At 46.1% G+C, this 24693-nt stretch overlaps 1 protein-coding gene across 8 annotated transcripts in view; it reads left to right on the top strand.

The window, feature by feature from the left end:
• camk2g (calcium/calmodulin dependent protein kinase II gamma) overlaps positions 1-24693 on the top strand; it is a 240638-nt gene that overhangs the window by 71612 nt on the left and 144333 nt on the right. For all 8 annotated transcript variants that reach the window (XM_033012695.1, XM_033012694.1, XM_033012702.1 and 5 more), the window contains exon 3: positions 23534-23593. In XM_033012695.1, coding sequence (XP_032868586.1) covers positions 23534-23593 — 60 coding nt within the window. The remainder of the gene's footprint in view (positions 1-23533; positions 23594-24693) is intronic.

Here is a 24693-nt window from a genome sequence, read left to right as displayed (position 1 = left end):
GAGCGAAGGAATAGGTGACGTTGCGGGTCGAGACCCGGAAAGCATCTATGGAGCGTCACCTATTCCTTCGTTCCGTAGATGCTGCCTCACCCACTGAGTTTCTCCAGCATTTATGTCTACCTCTGCTTTGCTGATGTCCTTCAGGGAAGGAACTCCACTGATCCCACCTGGTCTGGTCAACATTTCATTCCAAACCAACCTTTGTGGTTGGGTCTCAACTATCTCGTCAGTTCTGGGGCAATTAGAGATGGGCAATAAATGCTGGATTTGCCCGTAATGTCGACAATCTGTGAGTGAATATGTTACAAAGGGTAGAGGGTAAGGTCCTGGTACTTGTTCAGGGTTGTAGGGATGTGGGGACTGGAGGAGCAGTGGTTAGGATTTGGCCACTCTTCCAACCGGGCATGTTTGCAGAGGTGAGGCAGTGCTTGAGGAGGTTGGTAGACACAAGGAAGCACAATTACAAACCTGCACGTCCTTCTAATGTGGGGGGTAACCGGAGCGCCTGGAGAAAACACACGCGGTCACAGGGAGAACGTACAAACTCCGTACAGACAGCGCCCGATGTCAGGATTGAACCGGAGGTCTCTAGCGCTGTGAGGCAGCAACTCTACTGTAACGTTATTGTGCCGCTCTCTCACCTAAAAACATTTCCGTGATCACCCAACAACTGAATTGTCACTGAGTTCCGCACCATCGCCAGTCCACCTACAGTGGCAGACACATGGGCAGTGGGATCAGTGGGCAACTTAAGGTCTATATTTTTTTGGGCTTTGTACATTCAAGTGATGCAGTCTACACCGGCAATGCCCGCAGATCTAACAATTAGAAAATCTAGTCGGGCGGCACAGTGGTGCAGCAGATGGAACTGCTGACTCACAGCATCAGAGACCCGGGTTCGATCCTGACAATAGACAATAAACAATAGGTGCAGGAGTAGGCCATTTGGCCCTTCGAGGCAGCACTGCCATTCAATGTGATCATGGCTGATCATCCCCAATCAGTACCCCGTTCCTGCCTTCTCCCCATATCCCCTGACTCCGCTATTTTTAAGAGCCCTATCTAGCTCTCTCTTGAAAGTATCCAGAGAACCGGCCTCCACCGCCCCCTGAGGCAGAGAATTCCACAGACGCATGACCTCTGATGCTGTCTCCGTGGAGCTGCCACATTATTCCTGTGACCACGTGGGTGTCCTCCACGTGCTCCGGTTTCCTCCCACATCCCAAAGATGTGCGGGGTTTTAGGTTAATTGGCCCCAGTGTGCAGGGAGTGTACGAGAGTGTGGGACAACATAGAACGAATGTGAACAGGTGATCAGTGATTGGCATCAAGCGTCACCTTTTCCTTTTCTCCAGGGATGCTGCCTGTCTGGCTGAGTATCTAGCATTTTGTGTCTATTATCGGCATGGACTGGGTGGGCTGAAGGGCCTGTTTCCATGCTGTATCTTCCATTCAATCAGTTTCATCAATCATTGTGCATCCCGATTAGCACTGAAGTGAGGAACCTATTAAGGGATCATGGGGCAGTAGTAAGCAGGGCAACTTTATTTCCCTGAAGCACAATGTCCGTGAAGCAGATGTGTTTTTATGACTATCTTGTTATTTCTGCATTACCATTATTGACGTAAGGTTGGATGGGGAAATGGCACCCTCCTGTAGCTGGTTATTAATGGCATCAGTGGGAAGATCAGGTGGGGCAACAATCATTTTGGCACCGTGACTGTATTAGCCTCTGGCTGTTACCATATCGCTAAATTACACTGAAACTGACATGTACCTGCCTCAAAGAGGAGGTAGACAATACTCTGATAGATCGGAGGAATTTGGAACATCAAATTGTACGCACTTTCAGGGAAGCAGTTCATGAATGGCATTGGATTAGAGCGAGCAACCGCGTTGTTCTGAGCAGTTTACTTAAAAAAACATCCTTGAGCTAATGGTTAAAACCAGAGCTGTGCATCTCCCCACAGACTGAATAGATAGACAGGTTAATCCTAACCTTGAAATAATTGCCTCCCAGCACCTGAGGCATTCTGCAGATCAAAGGGAAAGAACGTTGTGTTGTCCATTGTGTATTGGCAGCAATCTAGTTTTAAAAATGCAGGACTGATCAATTTTTCAATGTTGTCCCTTCTGCAACTGTTTTATGTTTGCACGGTTTCTTGTCGTGCTTCATTGTAAGAATTGGTAGCATTGTATAAAGATCTGAGCATGGAATGCGACCATTCAACCTGGAATGGCATGGAAGGCTTTATTGTTACATGTGACAAGCAGAGTAAAATTCGTTGCTTGAGTACCCATGGTATTCCAATAGACGCCACACAAACACCGCTGACAATTCTGTCATTACTGTACTGACCCCATGAAAGATCAGTCGAGCTGGTCCCACTACGATCCGATTTAACTTTATTTATCCCAGGAGGGAAATTGATCTGCCAACAATCATTAAAACACAAAATACATGAAACATGAAATTAAAGTGACGAGTGGAAAGGATTGGGGAAGCGCATAGATTGGGTGGGAGTCAGTCTCAGTCTACCCCATTACAGAAGGGGAGGAGTTGTGAAGTTTGATAGCCACGAGGAAAAAGGATCTCCTGTGGTGTTCTGTGCTGCATCTTGGTGGAACCAGTTTACTGCACCCATCCCATAATCATAATCATAATTTATTAGCCGAGTATATTTTGCAACATATGAGGAATTTGGTTTGGTATAGTCATTCCAATAAAGCAACAAGACTCACAACTACATAAAAAATTGACATAAACATCCACCACGGCGGCTCCTCCACATTCCCCACTGTGAAGGCAATAAAGCCTTATCTTCTTTCCTCCTTTTCTCTGTCACAGAAGGCAGTGGAGGCCAATTCACTGGGTGTTTTCAAGAGAGAGTTAGATTTAGCTCTTAGGGCTAACGGAATCAAGGGAAACAGGGAGAAAGCAGGAACGGGGTACTGAGTTGGATGATCAGCCACGATCATATTGGATGGCGGTGCTGGCTCGAAGGGCCGAACGGCCTCCTCCTACACCTATTTTCAATGTTTCTATATTTCCTCCCACATTCCTGAGATGTGCAGTTATGTAGGTTAATTGGTTTCTGTAAATTGTCCCTATTGTGTAGGATGCAAAAATGGGATAACATGGAACTAGTGTATGGGTGATTGATGGTGGGCATGGAATCGGTGGGCCGAAGGGCCTGTTTCCATGCTGTATCTCTAAACTCAACCAAGTCCACCCTATTTTGGGAGGTTCCTCTCTATGCCTTCCTTTCTCACGATGTTCCCCCACAATATATCTCTTTCACTAAGGATTTTATCACCTGGACTGATAGCTCTCACCGGAGCCGGCTGTTAGTAGTTTAGTGTAAGAGCCCTCCTGTGAAGCATTTGTACTTTAGTAAAAGACATAAGAAATACTTTTTTCAGCACCTTTGACATAACCGAGCATCTCGAGCTGCATCTGAGGAATAAATACTTGGCAAAACATGTACGTGGGTTTGCAGAAGGGAAGTGCTCACCTAGGAATTAAATCAGTTCATTATTTTGTATTGATCATGCATCAATTTTCATCAACCATTTATGTCTCTTGGAGTGAAATGTAACAGAGACCTTTTGCAGGTTGTTGCTGCATGCAGCTTTCAGAAACGTGACCAAACACGAGATATCTTCCATGCCTGTCTTGCACGACCACCTTGTCCCTTCTTTGGGATGGATGACTATGGCAGAAGAGATGCAGATGCTGGCATCTTGAGCTACAAAATGCTGGAGGAACTCAGCGGGTCAGGCAGCACCTGCGGTGGGGTGTGGACAGATGTTGTCAAGGGTTGAGACCCATCTTCAGACTGATGGAGTAGGGGGATATAAGCTGGGAAAGAGAGGTGGGGTGGGGCAAAGAAGAAGGGTCCAGACCTGAATCGACACCTATTATTGTTCTCCAGAAATGCTGACTGACCTTACTCCAGCACTTTGTGACGACAGATGGCACAATGGGCTAAGTGTTCGGCTGGCAACCGGAAGTTAGCCGGTTCGAATCCCGCTTGGAGTGCATACTGTCGTTGTGTCCTTGGGCAAGACACTTCACCCACCTTTGCCTGTGTGTGAATGTGTGTGAATGTGTGTGAGTGATTGGTGGTGGTCGGAGGGGCCGTAGGCGCAGATTGGCAGCCACGCTTCCGTCAGTCTGCCCCAGGGCAGCTGTGGCTACAGAAGTAGCTTACCACCACCGAGTGTGACTGAGGAGTGAATGAATAATGCGATTTAAAGCGCCTTGAGTATTAGAAAGGCGCTATATAAATCCCATCCATTATTATTATTATTATCTTTGAGGTGGGACAAAGCCTGGCAAGTGATAGGTGGATGCAGGTTGAAGGGGGAGAAGGTACAGAGGCTCCTCGACTTACGATATTTCAACTTTACGATGGTGCAAAAGTGATACACATTCAGTAGGAACCGTACTTTGAATTTTGAATTTTGATCTTTTCCCGGGCTAGCGATATGCGGTACGATACTCTCTCGCGATGCTGGGCTACGGCAGCGAGCCGCCGATCCCGGTCAGCCATGCCATCACGAGTACGGCCTGCAAACTTGAACAGTGAAGTGCCAGCACAAATGAATCCAACATGCTAACATCAATGGTTTGACCTTCACAGGCTGAACCTATCAAGAACATGAATGTTCCTCTGATTAGAAGGGAGAGAATGTTTGGTAGGTCGGGTGTAATAAATGCATTTTCGACTTACGATGTTTTCGATTTACGATTGGTTTATCAGAATGTAACCCCATCTTAAGTTGAGGAGCAGCTGTATTTGGAAGGCAGACAAAAATGCTGGAGAAACTCAGCAGGTGCTGCAGCATCTATGGAGCGAAGGAAATAGGCAACGTTCCGGGACGAAACCCTTGAAGGAAATAGGCAACGTTTCGGGCCGAAACCCGGAAGGGTTTCGTCCCGAAACGTTGCCTATTTCCTTCGCTCCATAGATGCTGCTGCACCCGCTGAGTTTCTCCAGCATTTTTGTCAACCTTCGATTTTCCAACATCTGCAGTTCCTTCTTAACCACAGCTGTATTTGGAAGATGGCTGGAGTAAGTGACAAATGCTAGAGGCGAAACGAGGATGTCAGATACGGAGAGACGAGGAGGAGTGAAAGATAAAGTCAGAGGGAAGGGATTTGGATGGAAGAGAAGGAGGGGAGATAAAAAAGGAAATGGGGACTCAGGGATGGAAGATGAGTGTGTAGAGGGTCAAGGAGCAGAGGGATAGGGATGATGGAAGATGGTGGGAGAACTGTGTATTCATCGGGGTGGAACGTTGGGGGTAGGGGAAGGGGGGGGGGGGTTGAGTTAGGGGTAGGGGAAGGGGAAGGGGTAGGGGAAGGGGGGATGGGGTGAGTTGGATGTCAGGTGATTACCTAAAATTGGGGAATTCCGTGTTCATACCATTGGGTTGGAAGTTACCCAAGCAAAATAGGTGCTTCTGTTCCTCCAGTTAGATGTGGCTTCACTCTGGCAGTGGAGGATGCCAATGGCAGGAAGGTCAGTATGAGAATGGGATGGAAACAGGTTAGTGAATATGCAGCAGTAAACATTTGAGATACCTATCAAAAATGGTGAGCACCAAATCCAGTCTGAAGAAACATAGAAACATAGACAATAGGTGCAGGAGTAGGCCATTCGGCCTTTCGAGCCTGAACTGCCATTCAACATGATCATGGCTGATCATCCAACTCAGTATCCTGTACCTGCCTTCTCTCCATACCCCCTGATCCCTTTAGCCACAAGGGCCACATCTAACTCCCTCTTAAATATAGCCAATGAACTGGCCTCAACTACCTTCTGTGGCAGAGAATTCCAGAGATTCACCACTCTCTGTGTGAAAAATGTTTTTCTCATCTCGGTCCTAAAAGATTTCCCTCTCATCCTTAAACTGTGACCCCTTGTTCTGGACTTCCCCAACATCGGGAATAATCTTCCTGCATCTAGCCTGTCCAACCCCTTAAGAAGGGCCCTGACTCACAACATCGCCTGTCCATTCCCTCCACAGATGCTACCTGGCTCGCTGAGTTCCTCCAGCACTTTGCCGTTTGCTCAAGATTGCAGCATCTGCAGTCTCTGTGTCACCAGCAATGAATTTTATTAGATTAGGGAGATGTTACAACGACATTAATGAAATTAATGGATTCTGGATTAACTTGGAAAAACAGTCATTTCTTGGAACTATTTAATTCCTCCTCCAGTGTAAGTGTTCCCTCGCAGGGGAATAAGAAACAGGTGCCAGCGTGTAGGAGGGAGTACGTGGGAAGAATGTCTGATTAAACCACTGCTTCAAATCTCCCAGTGTGAGATTGTGAAACAGCAACAGGATGAAGTGGAATCCTGCATTCGCAATTGGCAGCTGGTGTTCCGCAAACCTTCACCTCGGAACTCCGCTCGTTTGTACAGGAACGAGATTCGGTTTCCCATGGGCGAGGTAACTGGAACTCAATCCTGTGTTGAATCATTTCTGTGTGCCAAACGACAACAGAGCAGGAATGCTGAATAGAGACACAAGGAACTGCAGATGCTGGAATCTTGAGCAACACATAACATGCTGGAGGAACTCAGCGGGTCAGGCAGCATCTGTGGAGAGAATGGACAGATGATGTTTCGGATCAGACCCGCCTTCTTGCCTCCCACCCTGAGCTTGGTTGATGCTGGCAATGTCACTGGAGCAGTAAGAACACATTGATCCTCTGCAATAGGTCATAGTGGGCGATCCACCCCAGCTGAGACCTAGTCTGAAGAAGGGTCTCAACCCAAAACGTCACTAATTTGAGGAAGGACATTCTTGCTATTGAGGGAGTTTGCAACGGTAAACTCGTTCAATGGAGTAGGTTTACAAGGTTAATTCCCGGGATGGCTGGACTGTCATATGCTGAGAGAATGGAGCAGCTGGGCTTGTACACACTGGAGTTTAGAAGGATGAGAGGATATCTCAGTGAAACATATAAGATTGTTAAGGGGTTGGACACGCTAGAGGCAGGAAACATGTTCCCGATGTTGGGGGAGTCCAGAACCAGGGGCCACAGTTTAAGAATAAGGAGTAAGCCATTTAGAACGGAGACGAGGAAACACTTTTTCTCACAGAGAGTGGTGAGTGTGGAATTCTCTGCCTCAGAGGGCGGTGGAGGCAGGTTCAAGAGAGAGCTAGATAGGGCTCTTAAAAATAGCGGAGTCAGGGGATATGGGGAGAAGGCAGGAACGGGGTACTAATTGTGGATGATCAGCCATGATCACATTGAATGGCGGTGCTGGCTCGAAGGGCCGAATGGCCTACTCCTGCACCTATTGTCTATTGTCTATTGTCACCTATTCGTTCTCTCCAGAGATGCTGCCTGACCCGATGAGTTACTCCAGTGATTTGTATCTCTCTTCTGAACCCCTGTTATCATGACTTTGTTACATGACAGGACAGTGGAAGAGTCTGGGTGAGGTTTGCCGAGTGCCTTCAGAAGCAAAAAATCATCCCGCATAAACATGTTTACAGTTTTGTCTTCTGAGGCAAAACCATAAACAATTTCCTTCCCAATGGAAGAGTGTTTGATGCACAGCATTCATTCCGATCAACAAAAACATTATTCAACAGAGTCCTGGAGTCATCGAGCTGTACAGCATGGTAACCAGCCACCAAACTGCTAGTTCCATCACCATACATCTGTCCAAACGTCTTTTAAAATCTTACATTTTAAGATTTAAGATTAGGATTAACTTTTCGTTAAGATTTAAATTTCAAAGGTCTTTTAAAGTAATATTGGCTGAATAGATTTTTAGTATCAGGATTAAATTGGCTACGTTACTGTCTGGGTCCGGATTGAACGACAGCTGGAGGGATGTGGAGAGTGGTCAGAAATGTTCCCTGATGGACCTTGTTTCAGAGTAATATTCTGTTGTTTTTCACCAGAGTAACAGATATAACTGTATTGCAATAGGTCAGGCTTGTTTCTGCTGCACCATTCTGGACCAGAGGACACGACAAAAACCCCTTAGAGTCACGGAGCACGGAAACAGGCCCTTTGGCCAAACTTGTCCATGTTGGCCAACATGCCCCCATCTAACCTACTTCCATATGCCTGCATTTGGCCCAAATCCCCTCTAAACCGTTCCTGTCCATGTACCTGTCCAAGTATCTTGTCAATGTTACGGTACCTGCCTCAACTACCTCCTCTGGCAACTAGTTCCATACACCCACCACCCTCTGTGCAACAACGTTACCCCCCTCAAGTTCCCATTAAATCTTGTCCCTCCCACCCAAAACATATGTCCTCTCGTTTTTGATTCTTCTACACTGGGTAAAAGTTCCCCCTGTCTATTACCGACATCCCCAAGACATGCGGATTTGTAGGCTGATTGGCCTCAGTTGGACTGTCCCTAGTGTGTAACGAGTGGATGAGGAAGTGGGATACCGTTGAACAAGTCTGAGAGGATGATTGATGGTTGACGTGGACTAGGTGGGCCTATGGGGTTTACAATCTTTAAATTGTAAAATTGAAAGGCACAATTCATTGTTGTATCTTTCATTATAGGGAGGGGGCAGATGTCGCTGTGTTGGCTGGGCTTGAGTGACTTTGACTGAAATAGATTGGGTGCAGTGAGTGGGAGCAGGAGACCAAGTGAACGAGTCTGAATGAGGAGTGTGCAGTGTTGAATGAACCACATGTCGCCGAGCATTACACTGGGGTCTTGATGAGACTGATGGGCTGGTCAAACAAGACATGCAACCTCCTGCTTCAGCAAACCATCTGCCCCTTCCACCGGCACAACAGTCTGAAATGGTCAGCATTGTCATTTACTTTAGATGCACAGCATGGAAACAGGCCCTTCGGCCCACCGGGTCCATGCCAACCATCGATCACTCCTTCATCCTATTTCTGTGTTATTCCACTTTGTCATCCATTTCCTACACACTAGGGTAAATTACAGAAGCCAATTAACCTACAGAACTACACGTCTTCGAAATGTGGGTGGAAAACAAAGCACCCGGAGAAAACCCACAAGGTCACAGGGAGAACATGCAAACTCCACACAGACAGCACCCAGGGTCAGGATCAAACCTGGGTGTCTGCTGCTGTGAGACAGTGGCTCTACCAGCTGAGCAGCTTACTAATCCTGATTTATAATTCAATAATTGTCTCTAATTGCACGGATGCTCACACACCTCGTTATGCTCTTTTATCATTGTAACAAATTAGATGGCAGCATAAAATTTGTTAGAACTTTATAGGAGGCTTACAGGCTTGCAGCTGGAAGAGTTATGTGAGACGTGGATTCCTACTCCTTGTAATATTGAGGATCAGACAGTTTTAAGTGGCTTCACCAGAGTCTAATTCTAATCTTGGTACGTATTGCTATGGTCACTGATATGCAGACACCATCACACACACACACACACACACACACACACACACACACACACACACACACACACACACACACACACACACACACACACACACACACACACACACACACACACACGTGCACAGACACAAACACACTTGTGCACAGGCACACACACGCACACACACACGTGTGCAGACACACATGTGTACAGACACACACATGTGTACAGACACACACACGCACACATGTGCACAGACACGCACAAACGTGTACAGGCACACACACACATGTACAGACATGCAGACACACACACATGTGCAGACACACATACACAAACAAATGCGCACATACACTTGGCAGACACACGCACTCTTGTGCATCTACACTTGCACACACACAGGCACGCATATTCATACAGACACACACACTCGCAAACACACAGACTCACACAAATGCGCACAGTCATGCACAGACCCACACTCGCACTTCCGCACACGTAGATGCACATGCACCATATACACAGACACAGACACACACAACCACACACACAGACACACACGCTGACGCACACCTCTCTACACACTCATTCTCAAGACATTGGTACCCAGGGAGGCAAGGTGTTATTGTGCATTGGCCCCCAGCAGCCCCCACAGTGAGACACGGTGAGGCGTATCATCATTTCAGAGGGTCATCTTCTACCTGGAAGGGATACACCTATCTATTTAAGGATACCTTGCAGCTGATGATTGTTTTTCATTAAACTGGTTAAAAAAAAACCCATCTTCCTTTTTTTCTGATTTGGCATTTGAAGTTTATCAGCAATGGGGTGAGTCATTTCTACAAATGTTTACCTGGATTCCCAGAGGGAGATTTTACATGAGCAACGGTCTTACACTCAGTCACCAGGATAGCAAATAAATAGCACAGCCGTGGCTAATGACATGTGGAGCCCGTGCAAGATTTTCCGGACAAAATCTGAGAAAAGGGTAAATATTGACTTGTTTGACAATTCAAACTGAATAGAGGGGTGTGGAGGGACCAGTATTTATTTCAAGAGGGCTTGTATACAACAGCACAGATGTAATGCTGAGGCTCTATAAGGCGCTGGTCAGGCCACATTTGGAATATTGTGAGCAATCCTGGGCCCCATATCTGAGGAAGGATGTGCTGGCTCTGGAGAGGGTCCAGAGGAGGTTTACAAGAATGATCCCAGGAATGAGTAGCTTAACCTATGATGAGCGTTTGTCGGCACTGGGCCTGTACTCGCTGGAGTTTAGAAGAATGAGGGGGGACCTCATTGAAACATACAGAATAGCAAAAGGCTTGGATAGAGTGGATGTGGAGAGGATGTTTCCACTAGTGGGAGAGTCTTGGACTAGAGATCACAACCTCAGAATTAAAGGACCTTCTTTTAGGAAGGAGATGAGGAGGAACTTCTTTAGTCAGAGGGTGGTGAATCTGTGGAATTCTTTGCCATTGAGGCTGTGGAGGCCAAGTTAGTGGATATTTTGAATGAATGAATGAATAAGTTTATTGGCCAAGTATTCACATGCAGCAAGGAATTTGCCTTTTAAGGCAGAGATAGATAGATTCTTGATTCGTACGGGTGTCAGAGGTTATGGGGAGAGGGCAGGAGAATGGGGTTAGGAGGGAGAGATAGATGAGCCATGATTGAATGATGGAGTAGACTTGATGGGCCGAATACTTCTATTCCTTGTGACCTTATGACCAGGACAAAATATCACCCAATTGTAGTCAAGGATAAAGAGTTTGTGAGTCATCAGTGCCGGCTCTGATTTGTCCTGAACTTTGTTATGCCTCTGGTTTCCCTCTCCCCCTGACTCAGTCTGAAGAAGGGTCTCGACCCAAAACTTCACCTATTCCCTTTCTCCAGAGATGCTGCCTGTCCTGCTGAGTTACTCCAGCACTTTGTATCTATCAAGGGGAAAGAGTGTTCAATCATCGCACGCACCGAAATAACAGAGCAATGAAATTCTTACTTGCAGCGATGTAGGATGTCTGTATATTTTACAACATAGATAATATATTTTTAAAAAGGGACCCCAATACTGCTGCAAAGAATCCCAAAGTCCCTAGTTCGACCAAACCAATTCATAGTTCATAAATTAGTTGGTAGACAAAAGTGCTGGAGAAACTCAGCGGGTGCAGCAGCATCTAAGGAGCGAAGGAAATAGGCAATGTTTCAAGCCGAACGCAAGAAGAAGAAAATGATTATTGGGAGGAAGCTGTTTCTGAACCTGGAGGTCACAATTTTCAGATTCCGATACCTTCTTCCTAATGGCAGGAGTGAAATGAGAGCGTGGCCAGGGTGGTGGGGGTATTTGATGATGCTGGTGGCCTTGTTAAGGTAGAGCCTCCTATAGATCCCTTTGTTGGTGGTGGGAGGTGCTGCCTCAAAAATGCAGCCTGCACCATCAAGGGTCCCCAGGGTTTAAGGTATACCAGAAGGGTCCCAATCCGAAACATCGTCAATCCATTCCCTCCACAGGTGATGCTTGAGTGCTGAGTTACTGCAACACTTTGTGCGTTGCTCAAGATTCAGGGTGGCACAGCGGCGCAGCATTAGAGTTGCTGCCTTGCAGTGCCAGTGACCATGGCCATGGGTGCTGTCTGTACGGAGTCTCTCACCATGGCTATGGGTGCTGTCTGTAAGGAGTCTCTCTGTGACCTCCAGTTTTCTCGGGGTGCTCCGGTTTCCTTCCACACTCCAAAGTCGTGCATGTTTATAGATTAATTGGCTTCTGTAACTTATCCCTAGTGTGTCGGATAGAACCAGTGTGCGGGGATCACTGGTCGGCGTGGACTTGGTGGGCCAAATGGCCTGTTTCCACGCTATACCTCTAAACTACACTCCAGCATTTGCAGTTGCAGTTCCTTGTGTCTCCAAGATATGGTAGAAGCTGGGAAAATGTGTAACAGTGGGAGGCCTCGGTAATTCAGGCAGCATGTGAGCTAGGTTGCTGGCAGGTTTAATACCGTGGCTCAACAATCGCCTGCCTGGGCAGTGAGCAAGCTTGAAGGTCAGTCGTCAGTGTATGTGTAAGCCGATCTCCCAAAACAGATAATTATGATATTTATTTTATGCAAGGAGGTCATTTGCAGCTGTGTCACTGGAGCGGTGATGCTGCAGAATGCAAGTTACGGATATGATACACAGTATTGATTTAATTTTTAATATGGGTGTGAATAGTATCCATCCACGGACCGTGCCGAGCTCCTGGAAAGGGTGCTGTTTATTGTCATGTCCTAATTGTTCCTGAAGCTCTGGACCATGTTCCAAGGCATGGCTGTGGGTTGGAGTCACAGATCGGACATGGGGGATGTGTAGATATTTCTGGGAGTCAGTGAGGAAGTGGGTCAGACAGGATTGTCCGTGATCAGGGACCGTGCACTGGTGGAGCGCAGAGCCCCAGTTTCGATCCTGAACTCTGCTGCTGCCTGTGCGGAGTTTGCACGTTCTCCCTGTGACCACGTTGGTGCTCTGGTTTCACAGAGTCAGAGAGTCATCACCATACATCGTTGAAACAGGCCCTTCAGCCCAACTTGTTCATGCTGACCAAGATGCCCCATCTAACCTGGTCCTATTTACTTGCGTTTGGCCCATATCCCCTCGAAACCTTCCCTAGTGTCCAAGTCCAAGTGTCTTTTAAAAGTTGTTGTCGTACCTGGCGCACCTACCACTTCTTGTTCCATACACTCACCAATCTTTGAGTAAATAAGTTGCCCTACATGCTTATTACATCTTTCCCCTCTCACCTTATATCCATGTCCTCCAGTTCGTGCTTCCCCTACCCAGAAAGACTGTACATTCACCCTATCTATTCCTCACTTCACAAAGATAAGCAGTTTATAGGTTAATTGGCCTCTGTAAATTGTCGCTGGTGTGTAGGGAGTGGATGAGAAAATGGGATGAGCTAGAATGATTCTGAACAGGTGATCGATGGTCGGCGTGGACCCGTTGGGCCAGAGGGCCTGTTTCCACGCTGTATCTACAGTTGCTGCCTCACAGCACCAGAGACCCGGGATTGATCCTGACCTCGGATGCTGTCTGTACGGAGTTTGCACGTTCCCCCTGTGACCTGCGTTGGTTTTCCCCGGGAGCTCTGCTTTCCCTCCACACTCCAAAGATGTACAGGTTTGTGGGTTAATTGGCTTGATAAAATTGTTCCCAGTGTGTGTAGGATAGTGTTAATGTGCAGGGATCACTGGTCGGTGCGGACTCGATGGGCCGAAGGGCTTATTAACACTATCCTACACTAGGGACATTTTTAACATTTACGCCAAGTCAGTTAACCTACAAACTTGCACGTCTTTGGAGTGTGGGAGGAAACTGAAGTCCTCGGAGAAAAAACCCAGGCATGTCACGGGGAGAACGTACATACCCCATACAGACAGCACCCATAGATGGGATCGAACCCGGATATCTGGCGCTGTAAGGCAGCAACTCTAGTGCTGTGCCACATGGTAGCTTTGCCTGGTCCCAACTGAACTGGGTAAGGATGGCAGGTTGTCTTGCCTGAAGGTCATTGGTGAAACAGATGAGTTTGTACAACATCTGTTAGTTTCATGCTTACTTTATTCCAGATTTATTTAATTTAGTTAACAGAATTGCAATTCCCAGTTGCCGTGGTGGGATTTAATGGTGCGTCTCCTGATCTGAAATCAAGACCTTTAAAAGTTCACAACACAACCTCACAGCCGCACTATCTCATCTACAGCAATGAGCAAATTCCCAGCAGAAAACGTAAAATACTGCAGTTTCTCCAGCACTTTTGCCTACCTTGTAGAAACAAGTTCCTTATGTATCTAACATTGGCGAGAAGGCAGGAGAATGGGGTTAGGAGGGAGAGATAGATCAGCCATGATTGAATGGTGTAGACTTGATGGGCCGAATGGCCTAATTCTATTCCTATTCTTTATGACCTTATGAGTGAATTGAAATGGGCATGCGGGTGACAAGAACTCAAAACCTGCAGGGAAAAAATCACTCCGTCAAATAAAAAATGCCAAGGTTGTCAAATTTAAGGTGAGGGGGGAATGATTTAACAGGGACCTGAGGAGTAACTTTATCTACACAAAAATGTTTACGCCGAAAAGTTTATTACATCCAGTGAACCCTGCTGTAGTCGTTCCACGAGTCTCTAAACCTTGAAGTGTTTCACAGTGAATATTCATAGTGATCACGGGCAGGCAAAGGGGATTAGTTGAACATGGTGTCATGTTCTATACAGGCTGAGGGTCCACTCCTGTGCTGTAGGATTCTTAGCACCAGGAACTGTAGATGCTGATTTTACCCCAAAAAAGGCACAAAGTGCTGGAGTAACTTGGAAGGTCTCTGGAGAACATGAGTGATGAAGAAGGGTCCTGACCCGAAACATCACCTATCATTGTGCTCCAGAGATGCTGCCTGACCCGCTGAGTTACTCCAGCACTCTGTGAAACGTCACCTATCCATGTTCTCCACAGATGCTGCCTGACCCGCTGAGTTACTCCAGCACTCTGTGAAACGTCACCTATCCATGTTCTCCACAGATGCTGCCTGACCCGCTGAGTTACTCCAGCACTCTGTGAAATGTCACCAATCCATGTTCTCCACAGATGCTGCCTGACCCGCTGAGTTACTCCAGCACTCTGTGAAACGTCACCTATCCATGTTCTCCACAGATGCTGCCTGACCCGCTGAGTTACTCCAGCACTCTGTGAAACGTCACCTATCCATGTTCTCCACAGATGCTGCCTGGCCCGCTGAGTTACTCCAGCACTCTGTGTCTATGCTGTTCTATTTTCTATGGGAATCTCTTTCATTAATAATATTTTAAAAAAACTACTTTCCATATATCAGATGGTGTTACTTGAGTGCCTACCTCACCACTGTTGTTGAGGATTTTTTCTATTCATACTTACTAAAAAGATTTTTTTTAAAGGCCATTTGTGTAATGAAGATTGAAATCTCTTGTTCAAATTGGGTCAGAGATACACAATGAACTGCAGGTGTGTGAATCTTGCAGAGAATACAAAGTGCTGGAGTAACTTAGCGGATCAGACAGCACCTCTGGTGGACATAGAAACATAGAAACATAGAAATTAGGTGCAGGAGTAGGCCATTCGGCCCTTCGAGCCTGCACTGCCATTCAATATGATCATGGCTGATCATCCAACTCAGTATCCCGTACCTGCCTTCTCTCCATACCCTCTGATCCCCTTAGCCACAAGGGCCACATCTAACTCCCTCTTAAATATAGCCAATGAACTGGCCTCGACTACCCTCTGTGGCAGAGAGTTCCAGAGATTCACCACTCTCTGTGTGAAAAAAGTTCTTCTCATCTCAGTTTTAAAGGATTTCCCCCTTATCCTTAAGCTGTGACCCCTTGTCCTGGACTTCCCCAACATCGGGAGCAATCTTCCTGCATCTAGCCTGTCCAACCCCTTAAGAATTTTATAAGTTTCTATAAGATCCCCTCTCAATCTCCTAAATTCTAGAGAGTATAAACCAAGTCTATCCAGTCTTTCTTCTTAAGACAGTCCTGACATCCCAGGAATCAGTCTGGTGAACCTTCTCTGCACTCCCTCTAGGGCAATAATGTCCTTCCTCAGATTTGGAGACCAAAACTGTACCCAATACTCCAGGTGTGGTCTCACCAAGACCCTGTACAACTGCAGTAGAACCTCCCTGCTCCTATACTCAAATCCTTTTGCTATGAAAGCTAACATACCATTCGCTTTCTTCACTGCCTGCTGCACCTGCATGCCTACTTTCAATGACTGGTGTACCATGACACCCAGGTCTCGCTGCATCTCCCCTTTTCCTAGTCGGCCACCATTTAGATAATAAATGCACCTCCAGAAGATGACTCCTCAGCCAGCCGCATGGATAGAGAAGGTGCAGATCAGGACCCTTCTTCCGACCAGGGCGATGATGATTTACTGTTGGATTGTGCTTAGAAACCGTGACTTACCAACCATTTTGTACATCCACAAATGAATCACAGGGAAATGTATTGATCGGTAGCAGGGCTAATCGACAGGTAATTCACCGTGGCCGAGTGGGACTTCGATTACTCTCAACTAGAGGAAGTAACCATGGCTCTATTGGAGATAGTGGCAAATCTATTTCAAAGGATTCCTGTACAAGTGCGGTTTACAATAATGTTTATTTACAATGTAAATGCTGCCGATTAATCTTCATCAGCTCTCACCAGCGTACTCTCTTGTCAAACACCACATACTGCTGTTTACAGAGGCCACCTGCTGGAAGGATTATAGATAGATAGATAGATAGATAGATAGATAGATAGATAGATAGATAGATAGACAGACAGACAGACAGACAGACAGACAGACAGACAGACAGACAGACAGACAGACAGACAGACAGACAGACAGACAGACAGACAGACAGACAGACACAAAGTGCTGGAGGAACTCAGCAGGTCAGGCAGCCTCTCTGGAGAAAAAGGCTGGGTGACATTTAAGTCAGGACCCTTCTAAAGGATGTGAAGAAGGGTCTCAACCTGAAACATCACCCATCCTCTTTCTCCAAAGATGCAGCTTGGCTAGTTGAGTTACACCAGCACTTTGTGTCTGTCTATCTCTGGTTATGAACCAGCATGTGCAGTCCCTTGTTTCTACATTATGTTACAGATATTGGACTTGCTGGCTTAGACAGGTCGGATGGGGCAGGTTGCTTCCATTTCAGAAAGAAAAAACTGTGGCCTAAACTTCATGTGAGCTCGTGAGATGATTATTATAGCTTGCAGTGTGTTTCAAGATGTTTTGGAGGCATTCCAGATGGGGTTTAACTTGTCTAATTCCTGTGATTATAGAGTTATCCTTTTACAAGAGGCTAAAGAAACTGGATTTGTATTCTTCAAAGTTTAGAAGAACGAGGGCTGATCTTACAGAAACGTAAAAGGTCCTGGGGGAACATTAGTTTATACAAGATGTTGGTGAGACAGCGCTTGGACTATTGCTCATCCTCTTTAGAAAAGCTGCCATTCAGTTGGCAAGAGTGCAGAGCAGTGTTATGAGGATGTAGCCGGGACTCGTGGCCTGAGCTACAGGGAGATCTTGGGCAGGCTCAGACTACGTTCCTCAGCGTGCAGGCGGCTGGCTGAGGAGTCATCTTTTGGAGGTGCATAAAACCAAGAGCAGAATAGATAGCGTGAATGCAGGTAGTCATTTTCCCTTTTCTCAGGGAAAAAGAACAAATGTGACCAAAAAAAACAAGTCAACGTGATAAAAATCAAAACACCGCAGATGCTGGAAGTCTGAAATAAAACAAGATGGTGGTAACACTCATTGGATCAGAGCGTGTCTGGAGAGAGAAATAGCATTAACATTTCCATTAGAGGACTTCTGTCTGTGTCTTGGTCAGCATTTGATGTCCACAAAGGTTGCTTTCTTACCAACCAAGGTTGCTTTCTAACCCTTTCTGGCTTAAGCCCTCCCTTCACCACCTCCAGTTTAAATTCCATTTGGAATATTTTGGAAGATCAAGAAACCAAGAACCAAGAATTGAATGGCTTGTCTGGCCGTTCCATGGACAATCCAGAGTCAATCCAAGTGTAGCAAGGAACTGCAGATGCTGGTTTACACTGAAGACAGACACAAAATGCTGGAGTAACTCGGCGGGTCAGGCATCAGCTCTGGAGAAAAGGGTCCCGACCCGAAACGTCATCTATTCCTTTTCTCCAGAGATGCTGCCTGAGCCTTTACAACATTATGTGTCGATCCAGAGTCAGTCACGCTGTTTGTGGTAGAAGTTGTGCTTGGGATAGATTTTGGATTTTCTTTCCTGAAGGACCTTGATCCAGAATTATTTTTTCTATAAACTGGTTCTCACTCTGATCACCACAACGGTGGTGAGCATTCTCGCTGAATGATTTGGAGGGATTAGAACTCTCCAGGTGAATACTCCTGTCATTACAAATTCAGTCATGTAACCACTACTGGCATGAGTGGAACACTTCCTGTTAGACTTGCGGTGAAGTGTGCATGAACGATGGCTTACAAAAGGCCTTGATGATCCTTGGCTGTATCCAGGAGGCTGGCTACCTTAGCTAACAATCATCTATTCTACATTTTCCTTGATCTCCACCCCCTTTGATCTCTCATTTTCACACCTCGCCCTTCCATATCTCTTGTTTCCCTCTCCCCTGTCTGAAGAAGGGTCTCAACCCGAAACGCCAGCCATTCCTTCTCTCCCGAGATGCTGCCTGTCCCGCTGAGTTACTCCAGCATTTTGTGTCTATCTTCGGTGCAACCCAGCATCTGCAGTTCCTTCCTACCTTAGACCAAATGCTGGCTGAAGCTGTGTCGCAGATTGAGTTATTGTCTTGTTTAAGAATGAACTGCAGATGCTGGAAAAATCGAAGGTAGAGAAAAATGCTGGAGAAACTCAGCGGGTGAGGCAGCATCTATGGAGCGAAGGAATAGGTGACGTTTCGGGTTTAGACCCTTTTTCAGTTACTGGCTTCATAATTGGAGGCATAGAAACTAGCAGGAGTTTCACATCTATCACAACTATTTGTATTTACTGGTTGTCATGTCATGCCAAGCCTCAAAACTGTTCAATTGTGATTGTACCAACAATAGGACAATGAATTTCTTGCTTGCTGCAGCTTAACAGGCCTGCAATATCACACAGAAAGTATATATATTAATCGATAATGCAATAAATGAATAACTGCAATAGCAGGTAACAATTATAGTGCATTCTCTCCGTTGGGAACAGATTAATGTTTATTAATGGAGGATTTTCAATTCTGTAAAACTGCCTAATCGTTTTCCCAGGGATATTAAAATAAATCAAATTTAGGAGTGATCGATGGAAGGAATTATCAGAACAGGTTAATGGTCAAAAAGACATGTTTTTTAAGGAGCTTCTTAAAGATGGGGAGAGGTGAACTTCCTGTATAGGGTGGGAATCCTGGAGTCATAGAGTCATACAGCATGGAAATAGACCCTTCAGTCCAACTTGCCCATGCCAGCCAAGATGTCCCATCTACACTAGCCCCACCTGTCAGCATTTGGCCCATATCCTTCTTAATCTTTCCTATGTACCTGTCCAAATGCCTTTTAAATGTGGTTATGGTATCTGTCTCAACTACCTCCTCTGGCAGCTCGTTTCATACACCCATGAAAAATACGCCCCTCTATTTCCTATGAAATCTTTCCCCTCACACCTTAACCCGACAGTGTTGGGCATTGCGATCTTAAAGCATGATCTTCAATTGCCAAAGGGCCAGAACTGGAGAACTCAGAGAGTTTTCATTCGGAAGGAGACAGAGAGGGAGGGCTTGAAGGAACTTGAACGTCAAGTTGAAAGCTTTCCAATCTGAAATATTTCCCAACTGGAAATGAAAGGGTGGTTTGTGAGCAAAGTGGGTGCTGGGGAAATAGAGGAGAGAATGCTTGAACGACACTTGCTGTGATTGAAGACCCAGACAGCTTGATTCCAATAGCGGTCCCTGACAAATGTCCCTGCAAAGTGTTTATTACCAAACCATTCCAATCCCGGCAAAGGAATATATATTTAGCCCGTGGGTCATCCTAAACCTGGAGTTTGAAAGTAGTTTATATCTGGAAAATATTACACATATTAACAGGTGCTTTTGAGCAACTTGCCACAAGGGACGGAAGTTTCACCACAGTCGCTGCAGCTGACCTAGGCGTTACATTCCCTGGTATCCCGTTACCCAGACTGATGGCCTACATTGTAGTCCCAGTGAGTGGTTGCAGCTTCAATAGACAATAGACAATACGTGCAGGAGTAGGCCATTCGGCCCTTCGAATTCACCGCCCAGCACCGCGTGATTCAACGTGATCATGGCTGATCATCTACAATCATCAGGCAGAACATCACGAATACTACACTGGCCTTTGACCAGCCTTGTCACAAGGTCATAAGTGATCGGAGTGGAATTAGGACAGTCGGCCCATCAAGTCTACTCCGCCATTCAATCATGGCTGATCTATCTCTCCCTCCTAACGCCATTCTCCTGCCTTCTCCCCATAACCTCAGACACCTGCACTAGTCAATCACAATCAATCACAATAATACATTATTAGCCAAGTATGTTTTGCAACATACGAGGAATTTCATTTGCCAAGTCAGTCATGCAAGTAAAAAGAAACACACAAAATACATTTTAACATAAACATCCACCACAGTGACTCCTCCATATTCCTCACTGTGATGGAAGGTATAGAAAAAGTTCGAATCTCTTCCCTTCTTTCCTCTCCCGTGGTCGGGGGACTTGAGCCCTCCGTTGACGGGACGATCTTGATTCCCGTAGCCAGCCACCTCCACATCGGGGCGATCAGCTCCTGGAATCTGTCTATCTCTGCCTTAAATATATCCACTGACTTGGCCTCCACAGCCTTCTCTGGCAAAGAATTTCACAGATTCACCACCCTCTGACTAAAGAATTCCTCCTTAGCTCCTTCCTAGTAGAACGTCCTTTAATTGTAAAGCCTTGCTCGTGAAGTCTCCCTCCAATTTCAGGCCTGGAGCTGCTGCTGTACTGGGCATTGAGCATGTGGCTTAGAAACCAACAGGAAACTCTACAGTGAAAAGGAGAAACAAGGAACCACAGATGCTGGTGTACACAAAAAACACAGAGTGCAAATGGGACTAGTTTAGATGGGACATCATGGTCAGCATGGATAAGTAGGGCCAAAGGGCCTGTTTCTGTTAAGGGCCTGTCCCACTTGGCGATTTTTTCAGCGACTGCCGGCATCATTGACTGACGTATCAGGTCACCGAAAAATTTGCGACGTGGAGTGGCGGTGACACCCTCTTTCAAGCTTATGCATCTTATGCTTTTACATTGAGAGCGGTGAATCTCTGGAATTCTCTGCCACAGTAGTTGAGGCCAGTTCATTGGCTATATTTAAGAGGGAGTTAGATGTGGCCCTTGTGGCTAAAGGGATCAGGGGGTATGGAGAGAAGGCAGGTACAGGATACTGTTGGAAGATCAGCCATGATCATATTGAATGGCGGTGCAGGCTCGAAGGGCCGAATGGCCTACTCCTGCACCTATTTTCTATGTTTCTATGCCCAATGGGAGCGGGAAGAAGAGGGAATGTCTGGGGTGAAAAGGGTAATTGATTATGTTGGCCATTTTTCTGAAGTCATGTCCGTGTGATTGACTGGGCTACATTCACTTCTTCTTTCGTGTGGCGTGCACAGCCTAAAGTTGTAGGACAACTTGTTCTATTTGATCTTCTATTTGACGTTTGTGCACCTCGAGTTGATTGCATTAGTCGAAACAGGGCGGACCACGTGAAGGTTGCAATCTTCCACCCCGGCTATATTCACAATTCTCTGCAACTCCTTGCAGTCTTGACCGGAGATGTACCCAAACCGAGCTGTTATGTGGCCCGGGAGCATGCCTTCTACAGACCATCTGTAGAAGTTAGTAAGTGTTGGTGGATTTCATTAGCCCTCTTGAGGAAGTTGAGGCGTGCGAGTGCTGTGCTTTTTTTTAATGGCCGAGTCCTTAATGTAGTTTGTCCTGGACAGATTGTTGGTAGTCGACACAAAACGCTGGAGTAACTCAACAGGACAGGCAGCATCACTGGAGAAAGGGAATGGGTGACGTTCCGGGTAATATTCATGTCAAGGCACATGAAGCTCTCAACCATTGATGCTAATTGGAGCATACACTCCACCGCGCTTCCTCCTTGTACTTGATTGAGATGTTTTCACCACATTCAATGAGAGAGAAGGATTGAAATTGTTGTTGATATCTGCTCCTATTGTCGAACAGACAGGAGCTTGAACCAAGCATGAATAGAATGACGTTTGAGAAGATGCTGTACCATAATTTACATTTAAATCAAGTTGGGAATTATTTTTCCTGACATTTAAAGCCCATTCCCAATTGCCCTTGAACTGTACGAATAACATGGCAATTTTCAGGGGCAGTTTAATAGTGATGTACTCTGAAGCGCAGTGTTCAATGCAAGGAGATCAACAATAAATGCCAGTCCTCATTCCCAGGAAACAGTGATAAATAAATCTTGTGCGAGATTGGATTGTGCATCGGTTAGAGGAGGCTGGTTGCTTTCTTGAAGTATATCGAGCAGGTTTTAGGTGGCATTCTTCAGTTTACTTTAGTTGAAAGATTCAGTGTGGAAGCAGGCACCCAAGTCTGTGCCCCCAACGATCACGCCTACACTAGCACTACGCTACACACTAGGGACAATTTACAGAAGCCAATTAACCTACCAACCCGCTCGTCTTTGGGATGTGGGAGGAAACAGGAGCACCCAGAGAAAACCCACGCAGGTCACGGGGAGAACGTGCAAACTCCGCATAGACAGCACCCGTAGTCAGGATTGAACCCGTGATCTGCCAATGTAAGGCAGCAACTCTACCGATGCGCCACCGTGCCACTCCAACAGTCCTGCACTGTTAATGCTCATTTAAAAAAAAATACGATTGAACTAAGAGATGGGGGGGATATGGATTGTGCAGTGAGAGGAGATCATGTTGAGCACGACATTGTGGGCCGAAGGGATGTGTGCTGTGCTGTGCTGTTGTATGCTCTAATTCATTGTCATTACGAGCATTTGAATTCATAACCTGTGGACTACAGGTGCTCCTCGATCTACGATGCTTCGACTTGCGATATTTTGACTTTACGATCGGCAAACGCCGGGCGATGGCAGCGAGCCTCACTTCACTTCGAGTCACGTGATCGCAACGTATTAAAAGCGTTTCCCACTTGCGATATTTTCGGTTTTAAGATGGGTTTATGGGAACGTGACCCCATCGCAGGTCGAGGAGCAGCTGTACGAATCCATTAGGATAATGGCTGCAAACATTGCCTGAGCATCACATTTATTGGCCTCTGCACACTTTGAAAGCAGCTCGAGTGCAGCAAATTTAATGTTCAGACAGAGTTTGAACCGATGAACAATGACCATGCAGTCACAGTAATGTTTGTCAAAGTCTTTCCAATTTGGGCAATTTGCAGGATGACCCTGAAGCCTCCATGATCTATTTTCACTGTTGAATTTCAATGATAACGCACTTGCAACGCGATCATTTCTCCATAAAATAATTGTATATAATTGTATTCATTACCAGCTGCTTTTAATACATTTTTTTCATCTGTTTTTTTAACCTGCAGATCATCAGAAGCTGGAACGCGAAGCAAGAATCTGCCGGCTCCTGAAACATCCTAATATCGGTAGGTCTATTGAGGAGTGCTCCATTGCCTGGTTAATGTTAAAGAAGTCTTGAGTGTCGAGCTGCCAGAACGCATGGATGCCCCTGTCCCACTTAGGAAACCTGAACGGAAACCTCTGGAGACTTTGCGCCCCACCCAAGGTTCCCGTGTGGTTCCCAGAGGTTGCAGGTGGTTGCCGGAGGTTGCAGGTAGTGGAAGCAGGAAGGGAGGCTGACAAAAACCTCCGGGAACCGCACGGAAACCTTGGGTGGGGCGCAAAGTCTCCAGAGGTTTCCGTTCTGATTTCCTAAGTGGGACAGGGGCATTAGAGGCACCCGAGGTACAGACTGGGGCCGTGTAGCAATGATTTGTCAGAAAATCTGACACCTTTGGACCAGTTTGCTGACCAAGATGCTCCATCCATATTACACCTAGTTGCCAATGTTTGGCCCTTAACCATCCAAACCATTCTTTTCCATGTACCCGACCAAATATCCTTTAAATATTGTTATTGTACCTGTCTCAACGACTTTATTTGGCAGTCGTACACCATCCGTATGATAAATGGTCATTTTACACTTGTGGTAAATCTCCCTGTGCTCTGTGATAGTTTACTTCTGTTGGCCTTGGTATGAATGCCCTCTTGTACTCAACCTTTGGATCATATTTCCACTCTATTCCTCATTGCATGCATGGTGGGTGTACCGCGCCAAACCCTGAGAGAGCTGGAAGATGTTGGTGTCCAATGTCCTCAATATTGCTTCAATTACTAAACTTCCAGAGTCAGAGGGTGAGACATTGAAAGAAGTTACTAGTGAGTTTATTGGGATTGCGATATGCTTAACTCGTTCTGATTGCACGATGAAACTATTCTCACATACTTTGGTTGTGACATGTAAAATGATGCAGTCAAGAAAGGACAAGTTTGCAGCATTTTATCTTGACGTATCTGGGTCATGTTTAAATCTGTGTTTGCCGAGTGGATGATGTGTTTTTAATGGATAGGTTGTTATATTGTGGTCTATGGGGGAATGTCAGCTTTTGTTCATTTGTGGTCCTCGACGAATCCAAGGATGTCAGCCCCACTGCAGAGATGGCAGCACATTCGTGCAGCACTGGTG

Source organism: Amblyraja radiata, chromosome 37, assembly GCF_010909765.2.
Source record: "Amblyraja radiata isolate CabotCenter1 chromosome 37, sAmbRad1.1.pri, whole genome shotgun sequence".
NCBI lineage: Eukaryota > Metazoa > Chordata > Chondrichthyes > Rajiformes > Rajidae > Amblyraja > Amblyraja radiata.
This window is presented reverse-complemented; position numbering and strand designations above follow the sequence as displayed.